The sequence below is a fragment of the Microtus pennsylvanicus genome, chromosome 10, assembly GCF_037038515.1.
Source record: "Microtus pennsylvanicus isolate mMicPen1 chromosome 10, mMicPen1.hap1, whole genome shotgun sequence".
NCBI classification, from domain to species: domain Eukaryota; kingdom Metazoa; phylum Chordata; class Mammalia; order Rodentia; family Cricetidae; genus Microtus; species Microtus pennsylvanicus.
In genome coordinates, this window is record NC_134588.1 from 56,569,669 (window position 1) to 56,594,782 (window position 25,114).

The 25,114-nt window shown below is 40.0% G+C and overlaps 1 protein-coding gene across 1 annotated transcript; it reads right to left on the reverse strand.

Moving 5' to 3' along the window:
* Positions 1–9,475: 9,475 nt before the first annotated feature.
* Ntmt2 (N-terminal Xaa-Pro-Lys N-methyltransferase 2) lies at positions 9,476–24,101 on the reverse strand. Its single transcript, XM_075987466.1, has 4 exons — positions 23,812–24,101; positions 16,302–16,477; positions 11,178–11,427; positions 9,476–10,452 (listed from the first exon to the last, which is right to left on the reverse strand). The coding sequence occupies exons 1-4, from the start codon at positions 23,963–23,965 to the stop codon at positions 10,181–10,183; spliced, it is 852 nt and encodes a 283-aa protein (XP_075843581.1). The 5' UTR covers positions 23,966–24,101; the 3' UTR covers positions 9,476–10,180.
* Positions 24,102–25,114: the final 1,013 nt, after the last annotated feature.

A 25,114-nucleotide genomic window follows, 5' to 3' on the forward strand; every position in this document is an offset into this window, starting at 1 on the left:
TTCCTAAGCTATTTCTTCTGCAGCCAACCTTTGAGGTTGTGGGCTCTGCACACATTCCAGAAAGGGTTGGAGTTCCTCACTAATCTCTGTCTGCACTCTGTCCTTAGATTAGCAACCACAGAAAGGTAATCCCCATGGTGAGGAATAAAGGACCTGACCCATACAAAGACGAGCCAAAGAAGTTCTGTGTTTCTGAGAACAGCTGCCCTGACTTGTCATTTTTCCCGGGCACCGTGTGATGAATCAGAGAAGACATTCCTACATCCCACCATGGATAAATCATATCTCATTCCAGGTGTGTGAAGGATTTCTTCTATCACAACTTGATATTTCTGCTCGTATCCAAGAGAGCGCTTTTCTGGAATAAAGAAGGAAAAGAGACTTTGGTTCTATATTACAGGTGTGAGACTCTTTTCCCAGAATGAAAATTATAGGACCTAAAAGACATCCAATTTGTCACAATTTATTTGCCTTCCCTGTTGTGTTCATTATGTATTTTTAAGACTCTGTATTATAGGGTTTGATTATAAAGATGAAAAGAGCTGCCTAGATCAAAATGTGGGAATATGAGGAAGGATCTAGGGACAGCATCATGCTTCAGAGAGCTAGAGGGCATAAAAGTAATTTTTTCAAGGGAATCTTTGGTAGAGTGTTTTTATATTGGGCATAAAGAGGTCAGAGGTCCTTAGACTCATCCATCACTTCTGGCTCTTACAATCTTTCTACCTCCTCTTCCACAAATATCTCTGAGCCTTGAGGGGAAGGGTTTAGTAAAGACATCCCATTAAGGTCTGCATGCCCAAAGTAGTTCATTTTCTGCACATTGTCCAATTGTAGGTCTCTGTGTTAATCCTCATCCACTCCAAGAAGAAACTTTTCTGATGAGGTTTGATCAATGTGCTGATCTGTAGGTCTAATGATGTGTCATGAGGAGTCATTTAATATTGTGTTTCTTTACGAGAGTAGTAGTAGGTTTTTCCTAGGACCAATGACCAATGGAGTCTCAAGCTCTTGGTCACTTTAGTAGTGTCAGAGTTCCAGCTCATGGAGGGGATTTTGAATCCAATCAAACAGTGGTTGGTTACTCCCATAACATTTCTGCCCTGTTGTACCAGGAATGCCTTACAGGCATGTCACTGTTGCAGGTTGTAGAGCTTGAAGATGGGTGATACTGATGATTACTTTTCTCTTCTAGTAGCATGCAAAGTATCTTCCAGGATGGTGAATGTTTATTCAGTAGGAGTGATGCTTCTGTTTGGCTGTCAGTTTCATTTCTTCATGGTTGATGACATAAGTAAGTTCTGTTTTCAGCAATAGGGCCTGACCATCAGGTGATGGAGAGTAACTAAAAGCCTTAGCAATAGCTTGTGATACTTGAGGTGGACTATGGAATGCTTTTGACCAATATTCAACAAGAAGCAACCCGTTCCAGATACAATAGGACAGATACACATATGAACTCACAGAAATTGTGACAGCACACACAAGATTTTTACAGGTTCAAACCCAATAAACTCCAAGCACTAAAAAGGGAAAGTAGACATAAAGTTCTGTTCCTAACCAGGAAGCTGTTTGCAATTGATGCCTACTGAGAAAGTGAAAATCATTTTCTCCTTTGGAGGGTCATTGAATATATCAATCACACTCTAAGACAGATCCCATGTCCAGAAGTTATTAGCAAACACAAAAAAGATTCTATATTTTTTGTATGCTTTTTGTTCTGTTTGGGCGTTTTTTGTTTTATTGGGGTTTTTTGTTTGTTTGTTTTGATTTTCTTTTTTGTTGTTTTTTTCATGTATGTGTTTTTAGAGGGGAGGGGGAAGGACATGAAATTGAATAGGTAGGGAAGTAGGAAGAGTCTGACAGGAGTTGGGAGAAGGAAAAGAATACAATCAAAATACATTTAAAGTATATTAAAATATATTAAATTTTAAATAGATTTTTAAAAAGAGCTCAGAGACTCACATTGTTTATGTTCACTTCTAGCTATATGTTCACAGATGTGTTCTAATATATGGTTTATCCTATAGTTTCCTTTCTTGTAATATGAGAATAAAAAGGGTACCAGTCTCAAAAAAGTATTGTGAGAGCTTAGGAAGTTAATGCATTTAGAACACTCACACAAGTGCTTTGTACATAGCAACAAATTTTTCGTTATAGTGGCATAGAACACTAGAAGTCTGAGTGGTGATGAGTCACATGTCACACATAGGAGGAAAGAAGACATCCAAGTAGAAGGTGAACACATTGAGAAAAATAAGAGCTTCAGTGGGAACGAGATAAGAGAAGGGGATGGGATAAAGACTACTGAAATTCACTACATGCATGTAAGAAGCCATGACTTCCTCCCCTGGGATCCACGTTAGGGCCCACAGTCTCAACAGCTGTACTGGAGGCCCACTGCCTGCTAAATCCCTTTAATCCTGTCCAACAACCCCAGACTGCACCCCTTCCCTTGGGCCCCATATTCCAGCCTACTACTTTGGAAGATGTCTTTGGCTTTACCAGAGGCCAGGCAGGATCTAGGAACCCTAGGTTCTCAGTCAATATCCCAAGTTTCTTCTAATATATATTTTATTTACAAAGTAAGGAAATTTTATAGATTTCAAAAAAGCAATGAAAATGATGATAGTTTTACTATTGTAGTAAATACCTAAATACTTCTTTGATAGAGAGTTTTTGGAAATGACTTAACATAGTACATTAGTGAAGAAAGAAGATAAACCACATCAAGGCAAGTAGGGATGATGTCGTAAGTTCTTCTGTATATGTGTTGCTTTTATTGGTTGATGAATAAAGAAATTGGCTTGGCCTGATAGGGCAAAGTAGAACTAGGTGGGGAAAACTAAACTGAACACTGGGAGAAAGAAGGCAGAGTCAGGGAGAAGCCATAGAGCTGCCCCCAGAGACAGACATGCCGAAATTTTGCCAGTAAGTCACAGCCATTTGGCAATGCATAGATTAATAGAGATGGATTAGTTTAGGAAACAAGAGTTAGTCAGAAATACACTTAAGCTATTGGCCAAACAGTATTGCAAATAATATAGTTTCTGTGTGGTTATATCAGGACTGAATAGCGGAGAATAAACAAAGGAAGATCCAAACCAAGAGCAGATAAAAACTTTAACAGTAGAGGGTCAACAGGGTTTTTTTTTGATGATTTATTGATTTATTTACATCCTGACAGCAGGTTCACCTCCCTCCTCTCTTCCCAGATTCCACCCCCCCAACTCCCCATCTGTCTTCACCCCCAATTCATTGCTCCTCTATTTCTCTTCAGGAAATAACAGGTCTCCCATGGATATCAACAATGGTGTATCAAGTTGCAGTAAGACTAAGCACCTCCCATATATTAAGGCTCAGCAAGGTGACCCAGTATGAAAAGTAGGGTCCCAAAAGCCAGGAAAAACGTTGAATACAACCCCTGCTCCCACTGTTAGGAGTCCCACAAAAAGATCAAGCTTCACAACTGTCTTGTACATGTAAAGAGCCTAAGTCAGACTCATGCAGGCTCTCTGGTGGTTGGTTCAATCTCTATGAGCCCCTATTTGTCCAGGTTAGTTGATTCTGTGGATTTTCTTGTGGTGTCCTTGATCCCTTTGGCTCATACAATCCATTCTCCTCATCTTCTGCAGAATTCCCTGAGCTCCACAGCCTCTCCAGCATGAGCTGTCATTTGTTTTTGATCTTAGCCATTCTGACAGGTATAAGATGGATTCTCAGAGTTGTTTTGACCCACATTTTCCTGATAACTAAGAATGTTGACCATTTCTTTAGGTGTTTCTCAGCCATTAGAGATTCTTCTTTTGGGAATTCTCTGTTAGCATTATGCTGTATTCTCACTGTTACAGTGTCATGCAGAATGGTTGCGCCACACTGAAATTCCCCTGACTCCCATCTAGCCATACTCCTTTCTTTCCTGAGCTCCTCGTACCCACTGTCTTGTCACTCACTCTGTAGTGTTGCCATTTCTAGAATTACATAGAGCTAGAATTTTTATATATCCACTTCCCAAATACCTCTCACTGCTTTATTGCCACCTCTCTGGGTCAAGATACTGTACTTTCCCCCCCCCAGAATTGCTACAATATCTTAATATGGGGGTCAATAAAAAGTTTTGTAGAGAGTCATTCACAGATATTTTTTAACTTTTTAGACCATACAATCATTTTGACACCTTTCCATTACTCTAAGGAAATGGCTATGATGTTCCAAAGTCTATGTACAAAGCACAACAAAACATATACGAATCAGGAGTTAACATTTTACAACCACCTCATTAAACCCCTTTCCTTGCTTCCATCTCTACCCAGTCATCTTTTCTCAGCACAACAACTGGACAGTCCCTCCAGAGAAACAGAAGTCACATCACTACAAACACCTTCTCAAAACTCTGCAATACCTCCTGTTCCCGTGCAGTGACCAAAACCTTAGGAACCCCAGGGACATCCTTGAACTTTGTATCCTGCTACATCCTTTCCCTTTTGCACTCTGCTGCAGCTGCACCAACTCTCTGGCTATTTCTCAAGACAGGACGTTTGCTCCAGTTGTTCCCTTTTCCTGGGCGAGTGCCCTTACCTTTATTTCTTGGCTCAAATACCCTTCAGTAAGCCAATGTGGGCTTCACTGAAAGAGAACACTATTTGGAATTACAGTCTTTCCCTATTGTGCCCAATCCTCCTTGTTTTCTACTCTTTTCCCCTCAAGAGTGTACACTTTCTAGCATCGAAGTGATGTATGTCAGATTATTCATTGCCTCTCAGTCTCACCTAGAGATTAAGCTCCACAGAGCTAAGGGTCTTCTTTTAACCTGAGATTTTAGAGCAGTAGCTGTACATGGTAGGCATTCAAAAATGTGTTGGATGGGTCTTTGTAGGGTAGTTGAAGTCTCAGAGATGGAGTGAGTTCATCTTTCTCTGTATTAACTCTTTATACACACTGTTTGTCCAACGTTTTTGTTCTAAATCATTTTTACTTACGTATCAGTCTTTCTTACTCCTGAGCCAGTATCTCCTTACAGATTTTTATGTGTCTCTTGGCAGAAATAAGTATAATGTCTTTTATGTAGTAAAAGATCAAATCATGCCAGCACAAAGGTGCTGAATACATAGATTTCTCTGACATCAAATTACTAGCTCTGCAAATTAGTTATTTTTTCAAAAGTCATCAACCTCTACCCTAAGTATCTGTATATAAACACTCACTAATTGAGATAATTTGAAACCATTTTTTCACATATTTGCTTAATTAGCCTGCAGTGACCTCTGCAGAAACACTGGTCTGTGATGATTATAAGAGGTAGTTTTTTGGCATGGACACCAAAGCATCAAAGGGTCAGCTGGAGCTAAGGAAAGCAATAACACAACTGGTTTTAATTACTCATGACAGGCAGCTGAATATATTGGACACAGGGCTTCTCCTCAATACATCACTCAAAAAGGCCAGTTAGAGAAAATGATGGAGAGAGAAAATGAAGATGGGACCAAAGTGTGTTCATAATACAAAGCAGATCACCTTTTTCACAGGTGACCTTTTCACAGGCGACCTTACCTATTTCCTTTTTTTGTTTTTATGATAGTCTGAAACCATTAACGTTGCTGTTCCCTAAAACATGGTGTCCTTCTAGGCTGGTACTCAAACAGTTCTCAAATCAGGGAGCAGGTAACGATTTATACCCTTTCACGAATCACGGTACAACCTGTGGGGTCCTCCAAAGTTCATTCAGAATGCAGACACACTCAAAATTCATTTGTTTGTGGAGTGCAAGCACCTTCTCCTTCCGTTCACTATCCAGAGTTTGATTAACCTCAGCCAGAACCTTGTTGTCTTGGACATGTTGTTCGTGGTAATGCAATGGGAACTAGGAACCCCTTTGTTATAGTCTGCGCACCGTTTGAACACATCTCCTTCTCACCAGGTCACACATCCTTATGGTTGTGGACACACACATAGGAACTGGGAATGCTGCCCTAATTAGGCAGTGTTTTTGTCTCGGGACCTAATCTTGTTATAGTCTCCCCTTTGCCTGATTTCTGAGCTCAGGGCTTTCATATTTCTGCGCACTTTCTGGTTCTTGTCACATGCATTATTTAATATTTTGACTTGCCATCTATACCCCAGTGCTTTTGGAAGTTCCGGAGCCCTTAGTTGCCCTTACTTCTTCTAATTCCTGCTGGCTGCTTCCAGAAACCTGCCTTGACTCTTCCTACTCTTACCTTGCATGCCTTCACCAAGAGCTTTGCAGTCCTGCAGTGCACTAACGTGGATGTCTGGTCAAGACGGGCGGGCACTCTAGCTATGAATATCCTCTCATAGAGCTCAGAATCTAAGATAAAAGGCTAAGCAAACAGTGATGCCAATGGTAAATAGAGTAGAGCACAGACTAGCCAGCCCAGCAGCTGGGAGAGGCCTGAGAAAGCTTTTTTAAAAAAAAAAGAAAAGAAAGAAATCAACACACCTAAGCATTCTGATACAGATGAAAAATTAATAAAATTAATGCCATCTAGCCTACATTTTAAAAGGTGTCATCCGTAAATATTCTAAGCATGCATCATGAGTCTATCAGGAGTGGCAAATCGGTGCAGCTGTGAGAAGGGGGTAAAACAGGCTAGGGAGGGAAGCCAGGGAAAGACTGTGATGCTATTATAAGGCATTGTCAAGAGCATGGAAATTCATGCTGAGCGTGAATGGGGTATCACTGAAAGATTATGCGTGAAACCATCAGATTAGAGTAACTAGCACCAAGGTGAGAAAAAAGTTCCAATTTCATGAGTCCTTCCCAACCAGTGCTCTCAAACAAAGCTGGTCCCTAGAGTCAGTTGAATAACTTATTAAATAGATACAAATATTCTGATCCCACCTCATAGAAACAAACTCTGATGGAGCTGAAATTGAAAATCTCCACTGATGAATCTCTCCCGTTGACTTGGAGGCAGCTGGGCTGTGAAGCAGTATTGGGAACAAAGTAAACTACCAGTTAGACCACTGGTTTCCAGATGTGCTGATAAACACAGCAGCCTGTTTACATTGCTTCCCTTGACAGAAGGGGCTGACCTGGGTGTCACTCTGGGTGTCTCCCTCCCACCATCCGACAGGACCAGCAAAAGAAATTCCTTGCTTGCAACCTCTAAAATACTTCTTATTTCAGAAACAGACCCAAAATTTAACATAACCTCTTAAGGCTACTTCATCTGGTTTGTAGTCCCCCACGACATTCCTGTTTCCGTTTTGTGGTAGTTGTTTTTATCTTGTATTGGTTACTAGCAATACAGAGGTCTGCTAATGACAATGTTTACCTTCATTTTTTTTCTCAGCTTAGTTAAAAACATATTAAGAATTCAGAAGGTTTTGTAGAATAATACAAATCTGAAGACTTAAGTAAAGTGGTTAATGATTTGATTCAACAAGAGAGAGGGGACTGTTTTATTAAAAATCTAAAAGACTCAACAGAGTTAAAGTTGATCTGCTGGTAGCCAATGAGAAATCATATTTACACAATAAGGTCTGGAAACTGCAAGCCGAGAAGATTGGCAAATGGGTCAATTATGGAGAAGTAGAAAAGATAAAGGACAGCACTTGGGAGGCAGAGGCAGGCAGCTCTCTGTGAGTTCGAGGCCAGCCTGGTCTACAAGAGCTAGTTCCAGGACAGGAACCAAAAGCTATGGAGAAACCCTGTCTCGAAAATCAAAAAAAAAAAAAAGATAAAGGAATTGAAGCTTCAGGTATAAAGGAAATCCTGAAGCACGACTAATAAAAACTCAGAGACAGATATTGGGGTTCAACCTGAATGTCAGAAAAGCAAAGTATCCAGTCACTGGTTCTTATTCTACCTCAGTCTGAAATGGCGATCCTACCTCCAGAAAACCTCAGAATGAGACTGAGACTGAGACTGAGAGCTGTCTTTTCCAATTTTATAATCCTCTCTAGTTCAGGGATTAAAGGTGTGCATCACTAGTGCCTGGTTTCTATGGCAAGCTAGTGTGGCTACTAGGATTAAAGGTGTGTGTCACCACTGCCTGGTCTATAAGGCTGGCCCATGTGGCTGTTTTACTTTTCAGATCGTCAGGCAAACTTTATTTATTAAAACACAAATGAAATGCCACAACATTTCCCTTAAATCAAATTCAAAAGAAGATTCTAATTTGTCCAGAGACACATGAAGAGTGAAGTGCAAGTTCTGCCGTACTCTTCTGTCTATAACAGTTTACTCTTTAATTTCTTTTTTTTATTATTATTATTTTTTATTGGAAAAAAAAGTTCATACAGTATATTTTGATAATTTTTCCCTTCCCCAAACTCTTCCCAGATCCCTCCCACCTCCCTACCCACCCAACTTTATATTATTTCTCTCTCTTTCTTTCAAAAAAAAAACAACCAAGAAACACAAAAATGTAAATCAAAACAATCAAGCGAGAGACCAATAAGACAAAAAAATGCCAAAATTAAGTAAAATGAAATTTAAAAGTCCACAAAAATACCATTGAGTTTGTTTCATGTGGGCATGAGTCCTGCTCTGGAGTGTGGTTGATAGACCCTATTCAGTGACATTTTCTGTGGCTTATATGCTCAGGGACACTGTGCTGCCGAAAATTCTCTTTACCCAGAAGGTATTAATTGCAGATAGCGTCTTTGTTAAGGGTGGGAGCTGCTGTCCACCTCTTCTCAGTGGGACTCCATCTGGCTCAAACCCTAACGGTTCCTTTTTTTTTAAATTTATTTATTTATTAAGGATTTCTGCCTCCTCCCCGCAACCGCCTCCCATTTCCCTCCCCCTCCCCAGATCAAGTCACCCTCCCTCATCTGCTTGAAGAGCAATCAGGGTTCCCTGACCTGTGGGAAGCCCAAGGACCGCCCACCTCTATCCAGGTCTCCTAAGGTGAGCATCCAAACTGCCTAGGCTCCCCCAAAGCCAGTACGTGCAGTGGGATCAAAAACCTCTGTCTTGCTCTGACTCACTTTCTGCTGCATCATTCCAGGTGCATGAATGGTCAAGGTACCAAGGACAGAAGTGATGTATTTTTCTGGGTATAAAAAGAGAACTATCTTGGTAATGCTGCATTTATAACAATACATTATAACTATTTTCTATTATTCTAGAGCTATGAATTTAAATATATGATTTTTGTGGTGGTATATAACCATGCAGTAGATTTTCTTCATTTAAATTGGTTCTTTGAATTTCAAGGCCAAAACACATCACTGTGCTGCAACACAAAGGTGCTGAAATGTTTTAAAGACAAAATAGTCATATTTAAGCATTGTGCTAATAAAAACTGAACTTCATTTCTCTTTTTGAAAGATTTTAGATTATTTTATTTAAACTAATTCCTTATCTGAACTCAGCTAAGTCAATATTTAATCTTCATTTTATTTGCCTGTTTCTTTTGATGATTCTCTTTCAAGGTACGTTCATTTCATTCAAGGAATGAGGAGCAGATGCAAAGAAGCAGGCACTGTTGAAAGCCAGTGGCTAAAATTAGATCATTGACAACATTTACTTATATGGTTGGGGTGAAACTCCAGTGTCTAACATTTCTCCTGAAAGGAGACACTTCCTCATCATGGAAATGCAAGCGTCTGTTATCAGATTACATCCATATTACATCATTGGTAGTAAAACTGTCCCAAAATAGAAAGTGAAACCATATACTTTTTCTGCCAAAAGAAGGCCTAAGACAAAATTAATAGACTTGTTTTCATAAGATTATTTGACTAGTACCTTCTTAATTAGGTGGAGATGTTTGTTCAAGAGGAGCTATAAGAGCAAAGAGGAAGAAAGTATAGTGTAGCTGACTCAGGGCCAGCAAAAGGGGTCTGGACTTTCTACCCCATTCTGTGATCAGTTGTGCAAGACAAATCATCAGTGACCAACACAGTCTGTCATTTGTGAGTGCTGTTTCTTTTTCAGGTCTTCATACACGCTTGCGCAGTTCAGGTGTAAGCAGGAAGTTCCTTAAAGCTCTTTCTTGGTGTTTTATTCCATCTCTCAGAAAATGTGCACACATCATAACATGTGCATCATATTAGCAATAGTTTGTACATACTAAATCATCAATCATTCTAGACACGCACCGTGTCCCTTCTTTCCATCTCTGTCTGCACCACAAGGGGCACCTCGAGATAGACCCAGTCCTGAAGCAAAGCCCCACCGTCTGGTCTGGCTGTTCGTTCCCACTGCCGATCAGGACCGTCTATCACTATGCAGGGCAAACATCCACACCGGAACGCACTGCTCAGGAAAGCCCTCTTGCTTCTCCTGGCCCAGAACCACCAGCCCACTCTTCCGGATGAGGCTTCGGAGGATGTCCATGTCCCGAGTCACACTGCTGTCAGACAGGTCGAAGATACAGCCCTCCCGTGCTACATTGTCTTTCAGGATGATAACACCATTTTCTTTCAGACCATCTCGGCAGCGGGAAAGAAATGCAAGGAGGTCCTTATCAGTCAGGTATCCTGCAAGTGGGGCCAGATTGGTAGAAAAAGACAAGATGAAACGTGGATCAGGAGGGAGGTGCGTCGGAATAAAAGCAAAGCTAAGAGTCAAGAGACTGTCACCTGTCCACACACACAAATTATTTAATAGCTTGAATTGTTTTAGTTACAAGAGACTTTGAAACGTAGGTAAAAATAAAAAGAAACAAACCCTCTTTTAGAGGTTTTAATTCCTTGCCTTTATATCATGCTGCATGGACCATGTACCTGATAGGCGCAAGACACTACTGTCCCTCCCAGGAGCCATTGCATGTCCTTATACAACATAATCACTTTTTGTGGCGTGTATGTGTGTGTGTGTGTGTGTGTGTGTGTGTTACCACAATAAAATTCATTGCTGTTTCATTTCCTAAGGATTTAGGTCTCAGAATGTTTAGTTCTGTCAGTAAATAATGAGGATTAACCATTTATGGGCCCACATTTTAAGTATTTTCAACTATTTACATTTCTGCAAAGATGCTGGTTGCTCCCAAGCGCTTGTTCTAGCCCTAGGAGTAGGAACTGCCAGGCTTGTACAGCAGTGTTAGAGAAATTTAAGGAACCAGAGTTGTCAGGAGATCACACGACAGCTAGAGCTAACAAAAGCGGTGTGGGCACCTCCAGCTCCATCTCCCCCTTGTGTCCCGAGTGTCATCTTTCCTAGCTGGGAGAGGTGAAGGGCAAAAGTTCTGCCCTGCAAGACTGACCTGAGACCCACTGAATCCAGATGACGTCATATCTTGCTAAGTGAGGCGTGAATTCCTGCAGGCTGTAGCAGTGGTAACTTTCCACTTTGTCCTCGTTGACCTGCAAGTAGCTCTGGGCTTCCAGGAGGAAGGACTCCATCATATCCACCAGTTCAACGCTGCTGAAAACAGGCAACAGGACGTGCTTGCTGACCCTGCCTATTCCAGAGCCGCAGTCCAAGGCACAGCCAGTGCCCGCTCTCCCTGGCCCCTGCGGAAAGATACCTTGTGGGCCATTTCAGTATAGAGACTCACCTCGAGTCTCGGGCATTGCAATTACTTCTTCAAATTAAGTCGCTTTGGCTCAATTTTGTACTCTAAAATGTTTCATTTATGTGTATGATTTGATGTGTTAGTACAAATGCACATAGATAACTATCTATTATCATATCAATATATAGAACATTTCATTTTTTTCCAAAAAGGGTAACTCTTTTTGCCAAATTTAACTCTTTTAAAAGAATTTCAAACTATCCTTTTAGGTTCCAGTACAGGCTAAGTCTCTCCAAGAAATGAGCCATGGACAGCTCTGTGAAGACATAGCTTTGATGATCATGGCAGCAAAATGGACACATACAATAGGTTATTACTTTGAAAAAATGGGAAGGTGGGGTGGAGCCTATGCAGGAATTTTCATGAATTTCAAAATTGCTCTAAACATTCACTTCTTGGAAACATTCAGATTCATATTGGGATGAATGAAATTTTAGTTCCTCTAAGCTGGGTTTAGAAGTGCTCAGAAGCATCTACTCCTTTCCTATAAGTGGTGACGTTTGAGGCCTGAGCCGAGGAATAGCCATTGTCCCACTGTCTGTCTCAACCAAGAGTGCATTGTAAATATGGGTCAGGCAATACACAAACACTCATCTAGGTAGTTTCTTCAGACTCTTTGTCTCTTTTAATGCTGATACACACACACACACACACACACACACACACACACACACACACAATCAGAAACTACAAGTTCACAGAAAGAAAAAAGCTTTAAGTAAGGCTATACATTAACTAGGAAGGGGAAAGGGTGCCTATTGAGAAATTAGCTAATATAAACATTCTCAAACTTGCTTCTATACAATTAAAGAAAGGCTTTGGAGTTATGAAGAAAGACTCAGCTGGTCTAAATTATTTAGTTGTGATTGGGACAGTAATAGGTTCATGCTAGAAATTACAGTAATAGGATACTTGGAGTTACCAATCAAGATCTTACGGCGAGAGCCTCCTCTTGATTTCTCAGGAACTAAGGATGAAAACTGCAGTTGGCTAAGGATCAAAGGTAAACATGAGCAGGAGGAAACATCAAAACATTTGCCAAAAGGCTTTCCTTATGCGAGAAAGGTACAAGTACAGCAAAAGCAGAAAGGAGACAATGATAATCTTTTTTTCCAAATACAGTAAGGGCCATAATAAATGACTATTTATATGTCACATGCTCTTATATCCACAATAATTACAATAACCAAAGAAACTTTCCTAAGATTATGATGTTAGGCTTGGAGAGATGGCTCAGTGGTTAAGAGCACTGGTTGCTCTTCCAGAGGTCCTTAGTTCAATTTTCAGCAACCACATGGTAGCTCAGAACCATCTAAAATGAGATCTGATGCCCTCTTTTGGCATGCAGATATACAGGAAGGTGACAGAGCACACACACACACACATACACACACACACACACACACATATATATATATATATATGCACACACGCATATGTGTGTATGTATTTTAAGATGATGATTCCCATTTTGGAGATTAGAAAACTCCAGTTTTTGGTATTGTACAGCTAATGGGAGAACTAGAATTTGAGCAAGAACCTTCTGAGCCAAACCCAGTCTACATTAGGAATGACACTACAGCAAACAGACTGAAGACAAGGAGGGGAAATGTTCCAATTAGAACTCCCTGGAACTATGGTTCTCAACCTTTCTTATGCTGCGACCCTTTATTACAGTTCCTCATGTTGTGGTGAACCCCAACCATGAAATCATTTTGTTGCTACTTCATAACTGTAATTTTGCTACTGTTGTGAATCATAATGTAAATGTCTGATATGCAGGATAGCTGATATATGACCCCCACTAAAGGGTCATGACCCCCTGGTGAGAACCACTGCCGGGGAAGATTCTCAACCTCGCCGATGGTGACTTATCAATTCAGGTGTCTGATGTTTGGCTACAGCTATCCCTGAAACTGTTTTTAAACAGACACAAATATTCCTCTTACTCCGGTGCTGTGACCCTCCAGCCTCTCCGACCATCCCCTAGTTGCTCTGTTGTGCTTCATCTAAAGCCGTTGGCGCTGCCTCCCCTGTCCTGGCAGCGCTGGTCATTTTGTCTGTCACTCACAGGCAGCACCTCTGAGAAGGGATATTTAAAGGGTGCCCTCAGAAGCTGCTCTCTCCTCTTGGACACGATGTCTGGTGAAGCTGTGACTGGATTGAAATCGGATGCCCTTGATAAATGTGAATATGGTCTCGCACAATGTGCGATTTCAAAACAAGATGGTTTTTATTTCATTTTCATTCGTTGTCTTACTTTCGTGTCTATGGAGTCATTACAAATTAGTAAAAACACTCTTAATTATGCTTTTTGGTCTTATTATGCCTAATTGTTTTATTTTGGATAACAGTATCTTAAACCCATTCAGTCAAGTTGAAAACTCAAATCTAAGTGCTTCATGGTCCTGTAGAAAAGCTGTGAAATGCAAATCAAATCTTATCATTTTAGTCATCCAATCATTGACAAATAGCCAAGACACAAATCCATTAAATACCAAATTCTACACCTTTACCCTATCGGTAAACTTTACATTTGTGGATTGTCTAAAGCAAATACATTTGCAACTAGATTAAACAGCTTTTCCCACTGTCCCCTGTCACTGAGCGTTGAAAGGAAGGCAAAGCTTTAAATTAAACAGCCTGCCTTTTCCCAGTTGACACAAGAATAAATCATGTCAGATACTCATATCCCCTAAGTCCTTGTTTCTTGACCTAGATACTAATTTAGCAGATTATTGAGGTCAAAGCACTAAAATATCACTCGTTTAAACAGACTGTTTGTTCTTAGTTCAAGGTCACAGCTTTACAATGAGCCTTGTCTACTAAGAAGGACTCTTGTGTTTGTTTGAAAGGAGCAGTCTGCCTCTTTTCCAACATAAATATGCAACCATACAGTGTTTCCTTTCCCAGGTCCCTGGGCGTGCCTCTGGGCTCTGTCTGACCAGAATCCCTGTGGTCAGCTCTGCATTCCTCATAGAGTGACAAGACAGCTGGATTACTAGCTAAGCTTCTGAAATGCCTTGGGATCAAAGTCGGCCTCACCATGAGGCAAGCAGGAGGGACTGCTTAGGCCAGGAAAGAGAAGAGAGTTGAGGTCTATAGTCTGTGAGGGGGAAGAAAATAGGGAGTTTTCTGCTTCATGAAACAAATGGAAAAAAAATAAGTTGTGGTTGAGAGCAAGGAATTTGGTGTAAAACTAACCTGACTGGACTGACGTCTCAGTGTGTGCTATCTAAAGGATTTATTTCATCCCTTTAAACCTCAATTTCCACAACTACAAAAAAAGAACTGACAACAGTTTCACTCTTAAGGATTCTAAAGAGTAAAGAGATGGTGTTCCTAAAAGACCCAGCAAAATAACTGACCTAAGCTTTGGTCAGCCTGCAATGAACTCTGTAGATCAGGCTAATCTCAAACTCAGAGATCAGCCTGCCTCTCCCTCTGTTTCCCAGATGCTGGGATTGAAGGTATATGCCACCATGCCCAGCTGAATTATAAATATGTGTGTATATATATATATATATATATATATATATATATATATATATCATGAAATCAGCCATCAACACTTGTTTAAAAGTATTACAGATTATTCTGACATGTAAACATCCATGGTCATAAACCTTACACTTTTCAAAGCTTTGTGGCTGTGACTTACATCAGATAGACATTGAGTCCGACAACTATCTTATCCTGAAAACATGTCTCTACTGCCAGACTCGTTACTCAGATATTGGGTGCCACAGAAGGACTTAGAATGAATAGAACTTCACTTCAACACCAATATGGTCTTCACACTATCTTGAGCAGGTTGACAGTTTTACCCTAAAACTAAATACTTATGTTTCCTTTATCAAAATAAAACACTACCCACATTTTAATCAAATTACATTTTATTAACCTGCAACAAATTTTGTTTGTAACTAGGAGTTTTTTCTTCAGTAAGACCAATGGCAGTTTTATTGTGTGGGTTAAAATGGCCTAAAAACTAAATAATGTTGCATGCTATGTGTTGAGTATATGATAAGACACCATGGTGTTATTACTAATAGCCACACATTAGATTTGTTTTATGCTCACTTTGTTGACTAAAGCAAGAGCTCAACGTCTCTAGTCTTCTTTAATTTTCACTTTCTTCCACCAAACTGATTCTATTGTTAGTCCCTGGCCATGGATGAGAAAACTGAAGCTAAATACATGGAAATATCATGCTCAGAGAAAGGAATTTGTACATTAGGTTGAAGAACCATGATGCTTTATTAGCTTAGAATTTTGGCTCTGGTGTCCTAGTACTGTCTTGTATGACCTTGAAATTTCGTCCGCAAAAAGAAAGAAGCTTAACCAAATCCAGAGTTACAAAAGAATCTCATCTGATCAGGTAATAAGCTGGACTATGTATAACAATCATAAAGGGATTCTATCATCTTTGCTTTTACACTGTTCATAGGCACACATTTCTTATAGTTTGGAGACTTTGTAAGTCAATCTGAAGTGCCATGAAGCATGAGCTCTCGGCCGTCTCCTAGGTGTCTGCTGTTTACCTCTGATTCTCTGAAGCAGATGTCTCTCTCTGTCATGTAATGCAGTCATGTCTGTGCTACGAGTTCACCTTCCCCCGAAGCATGCAAGACTAGCTGCTGCTACAGTGGTAATGAGCCAAGTAGGATAAGCCAAGGGCTCGCTGAACTCCATTTCTCTGAATATCTTAACAGGCTTTCTGGCTGACCACTCAGCTGAGTCACATGGCTTAACAACGTAGAAACACGTGGGCTCAGTTTGTAAGGAACAAGCATCAGTCAAAAAACTCACCCCAACAAATTTCCTAAGAAATTCACGAGAGGCCTGGATATCTGGGTTGGATAGTTCAATAAAATTTCCCATCATGCCTTCTTCTGTGGCCGGTACCTCTTGGTAGAAAAGTTTGGCTCTGGCATAGAACTGCATCTCACCATCAATGACTTGGCTTGTTAAAGCATACAGTTTTACTGCAAAGGAAATATTATCGAGAGTTATTAAAATGTATAGGATGTAACGAGCTCATTTTTAAACAATGTAATGTTTTTCTCAAAATTCCATGAATTTGTGTTGTAGATGAAAGGGCACTGATTTGATTTGAATTTTTTTTTTGGACAAGGTCTTACTGTATAGCTATGCCTGTCCTAGAACTTGCTCCGTAGACCAAGCTGGGAACAAACTCACAGAGATCTGCCTGCCTCTCCCTCCCTAATGCTGGGATTAAAGACTTGCACTGCCATGCCCAGCATGGACAATGGTTTTAAATCAGAAAGTCTGGGTTTGAGTTCTATCCCAGAGGCTTGCATGCTATATAACATTGAGAAAACCATTTAAACCCTATTTGAATTTTAGATAAACAATAATGTATTAGTATAAGTATGCCTAAGATATTGCACTCTACTTGAGACATACCTATAAATAAAACTATTTGTTGGTAAGGTCAGATTCAGTGTAACTTGCATCTTTTACAAAGCATGGAGCTGAAGTTGTGCAAACAAAACAGATTTCACCAGAACAATCAGAAGTAATGGTTGAGTGGCATTAGCATTCTGGGGAAAATTTATTTTGAAGCTAAATTTAATACCCATTTAACTGTGAGAATTTTTATTTCCTTTGGATTCATTTTCAGGAGTTTCTCAAAGCTGTATTTCAACCCAGCAAGGGTTAAAATCAAGAGCTGATGTGTACAAGAAGACGATGCCACTAACATGGGAATCCAGTAAAAAGAAATCTGCAAATGACAGCTACATATCAGATCAGATCTGGGATAAAACTGTTCAGACTGCAAAGAAATCATAGGCTGGAATTCGGCCAAAGTAGCCAGGAATCTAGGATACATTGGTAAAATTCCAAAAAAGACACATTTTCGTTCACAGCAACCAGAACTAAAATATAGTTAAAAGCTCTAGATAAAATATACAATGGCTCAAACTTACTATTATCATGAGATGAAAACCAAAATACGTCATAATTTTAAGAAGGAGTCAAAAGAAAAATAGTATTTAGCCTTAACTAGGAACATTTACCTTTCTTTAGGTAACTCCTATGATTGTGACATTAAAGCAGGGTGCTGCTTGATTCTAAAATCAATAACTACATAATTCCAAAATCGTATTCTAAAAGTTAAAGGTACAATAGAAAGCATGTGACTAGAACTGCGCTCCCAAAACAGAATTAAGTCAATATTTTCTAACTTGAAGACCCTGAAACTAATGTTTGGGTCACAAATGACCAGGGGTTTCTGAAAGAGTTACAGAAGTCAGTTTCTAAACAGATTATTTCCTGGAAGTCAATATAGTATTATACACAGTCTCCTCAATGTATAATAACTATTATATGTGCATGTTAGTTTTAAAGTGCAAATCTTTTCAAGCTGCTTATGTATAGACTCTTTTGTCAATTTATGCACAACTGACTACTGAATGAGATGATATGAATGGAAAGTAGGGCCCTCATGATCCAAAGCAATAGTGATCGCCGCTGACCTACCTCATCTCTTCCCTACTTTTCTATGTAGAGTCAACTGGACTTAAATCGCTTTGCAAATAAATCAACAAATATTTATAAATTCAACAGAGATAGGAAATTCAGGAACCACCCTCCCAACATTATGATGGTTCCACATTCTTCTGCAGTCTTCAAAACATCAAACTAGAAAAGCACAATTCAGGGAGGACTGAATGCTCTTCTGGGATTGTGGATTAACCACAGCTCAGTGGCTCTCTCTCTCTCTCTCTCTCTCTCTCTCTCTCTCTCTCTCTCTCTCTCTCTCTCTCTCTCTCACACACACACACACACACACACACACACACACAACTAAAGAGAAATTTGATACAACACATGGAAATCAGAAGACAACTTTTACAAGAATCCGTTCTCTCCTTCCAACACATGGGTCCCAGAAATCAAATTCAGGTCCTTGGGCTTGGCAACTATTATCTTTACTCACCTGCGTAGCCATCTCAATGACACCCCACCCAAAGTTCCTGATCCAGGTAAAGCAACAAATTAGCCACAGTCATCATCAACTGCTTAAGTCAGCAAGTTAGTAGCGTATATTAAATGCCTTAATCTAGGAATGGGCATGGTTCGTTGCATCAGCAACATTTTGGTCTCAAGTCAATGCAGAGCTCAGCGGGTTTCAGCTTCACTGGGAGGGCTTTTATGGTTAGGAGCTTGAGTTCTCATTTTCACCTAACTGACAGATGTATTTCTCTAAGAAAGATATACGAGGTGTCATGGCCAATCCCAGGTTCTGCTTTCTTGATGGCTCCTGCATAGTTCGTGTTGGCTTAAATAAGGCAGCTAGTCACTAGCCCACATCTTTTTACAGTGGAAATGCATGTAGTGGTATTTTGTCACAGAATTGCAATGTCTCTGTAAATTTTGAGATAGTTTGCAACAAAAAATAAGACCAAAAAATACACTTATTTCCTGACCTATATTACCTTTAATTGATCAAATCTATATACATGCAAGGAACCTATCTCATTGATGATGTAAGATAAATGTTATATATATATATATATATATATATATATATATATATATATATATGGAAGAAGAAAGAAGTAAGAAAGTTAAGAAACAAGTAAGTGTTAAATTATCCAGATCAAATGACACACCTGAGATTTGATCCCAGTTCTATGCAAACCTAACACCCATAGCTTCTTCATCATACACTTTGACTCAAAACTCAAAATTGCATCAGATAAGTTTTTTAATAAAGTGAAGAAATTATCTTTTCTTCACTTTTTTAAAAAATGCCCTTGTAGCATTTGCACTACAAAAGTAACAAGTATCCTAAACTTTTAGATACAATATTTTTATTAATTAAAGAATTCTATACACTGTATTTTGATAATTTTTTCAGGTTGCACACTGAAGTGTGTGGCAATGCTGAAGTCAATTACAGTTAGGAGCTGTATGGTGAGTTTGTTGTGGAAGTTCTAACTGTCTTTGTGAAAATGTTTTTAGTAATTCTCATTTTTAACTGTACAATGAATAGGTTACCACTGCTCTTGACTTCCTCTCAAAGACTGATCTTCTAGGAGGTTCAATGACAGAAGAGGAATAGTAACTACTGAGTACTTAAGTGCCTGGGATTGTCGTAGGCATTTCTAAGGCAACGACAGAAGAGGAATGTTACCTACTGAGTACTTATGTGCCTGGGATTGTCGTAGGCATTTCATAGGCAATAATAGAAGAGGAATAGTACCTACTAAGTATTTATGTGTCTGGCATTGTCGTAGGCATTTCATAGGCAATAATAGAAAAGGAATAGTACCTACTAAGTATTTATGTGCCTGGCATTGTCGTAGGCATTTTATAGGCAATAATAGAAAAGGAATAGTGCCTACTAAGTATTTATGTGCCTGGCATTGTCGTAGGCATTTCATAGTACTTCTTTTTAACCCCTTAAGCTTGGTTCTTAATATTTTAGAAGACTGGAGTTAGAGTGTCACTTCCCAAACGAGTGCAGGGAGAATAGGATTGAGTATAGTTTTACTTAGCAAAAGACGTATGAGAGGAGGCCACAAGACAAGTTCATTTGAACACTGTTTTTGTTCTTCTAACAAATCGCCCAAAACCATTTTTACGTAACAATGTCCAGGAGCCATAGAATCCAAGTAAAACAACTGACAGATAGTCACTGATCTCCACTTATAGGAAAAGGTGTTATTTTACAGGGCCCTTTAAGAACCGACAGACTAAAGACTTACAATGACATCTTTTTCTATACTAGTCCCTATTTGTTCATAAACAACCACCTCTAGAAAACATTTGAACCCAAATCTCCAACTGAACCGATGTCACTGAATTCTATGAACTTACTCAGTGACCCACCCACCTTGATCCCCAGAGGTTCAGTTCTCTTCACAGGCCATGTTTTCTTTTGCTGTCAAACTGGAAATTACACGTGGAAAATGTGCATTGTTGCCCACTTTATCTGAGTGTCCATTCCCATTGGTAGGTAGGATATGTAACAGTTCTAAAGTAGCCTGGGATACGGATACCTGGGCTAGAATCCTGCCCTGCCACACACCACTGTTAAACCATTGACAGAACCTTCTAGTTCCTCTGGGCCTAGTTTCAAAATATAAGATATGGGGAATAAGAATGTGCCCAATATGATGTTTGGACAATGAGTTGAGGTTTTTTTAAAAAAAATGTAAAACACTAAAAGTTGTGAGCTTGTTTCCCCTCTCCTGAAAAATCTCCTAAGGCAAACAGCAGTGCTTCATCGACCATTGCACACTTCAGTCCTCTGGGTCTCAGCGCTTGTATGCATCTTCGGAGCTGGTCAGGGATGTTTGAGGAAAGTTCTCCATCACGGATCTTACCACAGAGTGAACTGGAATAAAACTGGGCATCTTACACAGATGGTTGGGGATGGGGAAAGAAACGAGGGAATCAAAGACTGGTTTACCCTGGTGCCTTCCATAATTACCCCTAAACAACCAGCCCTCTGTGCAGACCCTACAGGCAGGATTCCCTAACATTTTAAAAAGAGAGGCTTTCATTTTTATGAAGTCTCAAAGGCATCAAGAACAAGGGAAGCCAAACACTAAAACACTTCTGTGGGGCTGGGGAGGCAGCGTCTCTGCTGGCTGTTTTATTTCCAACCTAAAAGGAATAATATCCGCTACAGCCTGAAAACTCATACATATTAAGTTTATCGTCTTTGGTAATTCCTGCTCTAAAAAACATTAAATAGTGACTTTAGAAGAAGCCTGGCACAGAGGAAGTAAAGGAAAATCTAACACCTACTGAAAACTGATTTTTTTACATGTATACTGCTTGTAATTCTTCCAGGTCCTTGTTACAGTTTTGAGGAAACTGATGCTCATAGGTATTAATAACTTGCAAGAAGATTACTACTCTTTTTGTGTAATATAAGACCATAATACTTATTCAAATGTTATTCCATAACTGTTTCTTGCACTGAATATGACCATCTTGATCAGAAAATAAGTGTATGAAATAATCATGTCTAAGCAGCAATTTTTTTTCACAGAAGTACTTCATGACTATATATATACTCATATCACCCATTATCTTATATTTCTGGCCAATAAACTCTAAAAGAATTATAATATATGTCATTCTGGGTTAAAGTACCTGAAGCTACTAAATGGGCCTTTAGCAACCGGTGTTATCTGACTGATGAAGACTGTATCATCCTGGATCCCTTTATGCCTATGAGGAATATAGCTGCCCTCCTCATAATAAATATTGCATGTCAAAAAAATGACAACAAAGGTAGATGCATGGGTGCAACCAACAGTATTTCAGAATCCATTTGTTACTGCAGCAGAGCCTAACCCATTCCAGCTGATATTATTTTTAGTTACTGTTGTTATGCAGGATTGTGGATTCTCGGGGAAAACTAGTGCCCAGGCTGAATTCTCAGGACAGAGAAAATAGTGTTCTTTTATGGAAAGTTAAGTAATGATAAGTCCAACTTTGGCCTGGAGAAGACTGACTTTATTCCAGTTGCACTCACTAAAGGAACCCTCCATGTCTCTTAGAAGCCCTTGGTGAGGCAAGAGCAAAGACTGGAAACAGGACCTCTGCTCTGAACCAAAGCAGAAAAGTTGTACCTTCCCCTTCATTTTCCTTTAGGCTTCCATGGACTATTTTGTTAAAAACATCAATTTTTGCAAATGATTCATCAACTATTCACACACTCATAAAGGAGAAGATGGATAAAATAAAACACCATAAAATCAGAATGATGGCATTAGATTAAGAAATGACCAAGTATAACTGTAGGCTACGTGTTTCAAACTAATTGTCATCTGATTTGGTTCAAAGATTGTTTTATCCCTAACTGATTTACAGCTACGTTCAGAAACGAGTCCCTTTTCTGTCTGGCTACCACTTTAAAGGCTGTCGGTCATCTGCCCACTAGTGACTTTCCTCTCAGTTGTCATCACTGGTAGCTTCCTCTCGTCTAAGTCACACAGTGTTCCTGAAGATTCATACTGAGCACTAGAGCAAAGACTGTCCCCCCAGCAGGCAGTGATTTGCCTGTCTGGAGCCACCAGGGCATTATAATCCTCCCACAGATCACCCCAGTTCTTTTCTTAGGGTAAAGGTGATGCATATGCTTTCCTGGGAAATCCTTCAACTTGCTTTGACTACACTCTAAATTAACTAACACATCTCTGAACCTTCTTTCTTTCACTTAAAAACTAAAATGGTCTGGAAGAAGTAGGAAACTGGAAGGGTAAATAGTGATATTTACCTGTTGTGTAACTATCAGCATCAAAATTTTAGAAGAGAAACATTTTCATATAAAGCTGTATAGACATAAGATGAAAGTATCTGTGGGGCTCGAATTAAAGAAACCTCAGAAGTAAATGTATGAAATGAGACTTTGATAGCTGCTAACATCCAGTTTCTTGAATGAAACACTAAGAACTATGTCGTTCTCTCCACGGCAGGAAACGGGGGCCAGTTCAAGTGCACAATGGGGCTTTCAGACAACCTTAAGCAAACAGACCAAGGCTGAGAAACAGCATTCTTGTTTTCACTTGGAGAAAATATAAATCAAAGAGACAGGAAGGGGGCACTTCACTCTTTAATCAGAAGTCGTTTCCTCTGTGGTGCTACTTAGAGTGTCCCGAGGTTTGTTAGCTCTACACGGGTTAAATCAGTGCATCATGATAGCTAAAAGGATAAGCTTCTATTGCTCTCTTGTCCCACTTCCCTGAAACTATGGGGGGGGGGGGATGAATGCAGACTATTACCCTCGATTTCTGAAGTTCCCTTATGATACTTGTGACTAAGGGAAGTTAGGGAGGCCAGAACAGATAGTACACACACACACACACACACACAACACACACCACCCATACAGAAACATTCATGTCCCAAGCATACTTTGTTCCCTTCTTATGCAATCTCTGTTTTCAATTTTTGCTTAACATACTATTAACCTAATGTTCTTAACGATGAGCTACCTAATTTTCCGACTTGAGCAGTTAGGAAACACACCAGTGACAACTCAAGAACTGAGTTTCTCTAAGCCTCACCCAGCTGACACCTAGAGCAGCTAGTCACTATGCCTGAGGGGGCGTGAAAACCCTAAAATAAAGCTCAAGCTTGCCAGGCAGCACTTGATCTTCCCCTCTCCATAAAAGAAAGTTATTGCATGCATCTCACCCGCTGACACTGGTCTGGATTCTCCATGGCTGGAAAGTCCCCTTGCTCTAACCTCTCTCCTAGGCGCCCCGTCACCTCACACAACCCATGCAGTCCCTTCTTCTCCCTCGTCTAGCAGCTCTGACTCACTTACCCAGGGGAATTTTTTCCAGCAGGTAGAGATAGCTCTGAAAGAAGTCATTGCGAATGGCCTTGTGAAGGATAAAGGACATGCTATGTCGACAGAGTTCATCATCGGTCTTCTGCCAGCGGGATCTAAAGGCAAAATGGGCTCCCAGGTGGGCCATGGGGAAGGGGGCTGATAATTATTCCTGCAGAGAAAGGAAGCTTGTCTGGCTGTTCCTTTGAATTACTCTTCTCTTCCTCAAAGAACTTGAGACTGTCATTTTAAACCAGTCCCAGGTCCATCTATATCAGGACAGGCTGTCATGGGTTGCAGGGGGAGGGATAGCAGACATGGGGAGGTCAGGCTCTTGGCACATCCACCCACCGTCTGATTGCTTGCGCGACACTACTCCAAGCCAGCAGGTGCTAAAAGTAAAGATGGAAACAGGCTGAGTGGGATCCTGCTTCATCCCGGGAAGAGCACGCTTCCCTCCTTTATAGACTGCTTCAAACAGGCTCAAGCACTGCCTGCTAACACCCTGAATACTTGCTTTAATTTGGTTCTGAAATTGGACTAGCCTAATTTCCATTTCAAAGAGTTGTGAATATTTTGCAGGAGATCCTATTCCCTGATTTCCATTGCTCCTGGAACACTGAGTCCTCAAATTACAAGGACCCTTCAAAGTCATCTTAGCCACTCACATTCCTTTCATCAGTACAGTTTTTTCCCAAATCATTTTATAGAGGTGGATATGTGTTTCCAATGTTTAAGGATCTTCCAAAGGGGCAATTATTTGAAAGCCCGTTTTGAAATTGAATACCCTTCTCTATCAGCAAACTCCTCCACTTAACTCATTCTGAGCAATGCCTATTCATGCAAATGTGTTTGTTCCTTTCTGTTTACTACGAATATAATTTTCCTTTCAAGTACATTTCTGTTATGTTCTACCTTTTGATTGTCTCTCCAACTCATTTCTCTGCCTTCTGCATGATACTATATGTTCTAGAGGCCAACCTATGCTGACTATAGCAGCAGACTCCATTACCCTCTGATTCAGCCAGCAGAGAGAGCTGTAGGAAACAGTAATGATGAAGTCAAGATATTTATTCTATCCCTTGGCACCAGCAAGTCCCTGGAGATACCACAAGATCACTAAATGCTTTTAAAAAAAATCTGTCTTCTCATTTAAATATCCTCTCCTAGTCCTCATCATCTCTCCTTTGATTTATTGCTTGATACCTAGGGACACTGGTGTGTCAGGCCAGTGCAAGCCCTACTCCTTGCAATTTCACCTTTATTTTTATAAATAGTCCCCTTCAAAATCAGCCGA

Bases quoted from the DNA above. Each gene is read 5' to 3' on its own strand.
- Ntmt2 (XM_075987466.1), bottom strand. From the start codon at position 23,965: ATGGCCCACCTGGGAGCCCATTTTGCCTTTAGATCCCGCTGGCAGAAG. The intron at 11,428-16,301 runs GTGAGTTTTTTG...ATCTTTCCGCAG, and splicing joins TTCTTAGGAAATTTGTTGGG to GGGCCAGGGAGAGCGGGCAC. The intron at 10,453-11,177 runs GTCAGTCTTGCA...CCCCACTTGCAG, and splicing joins CTGGATTCAGTGGGTCTCAG to GATACCTGACTGATAAGGAC.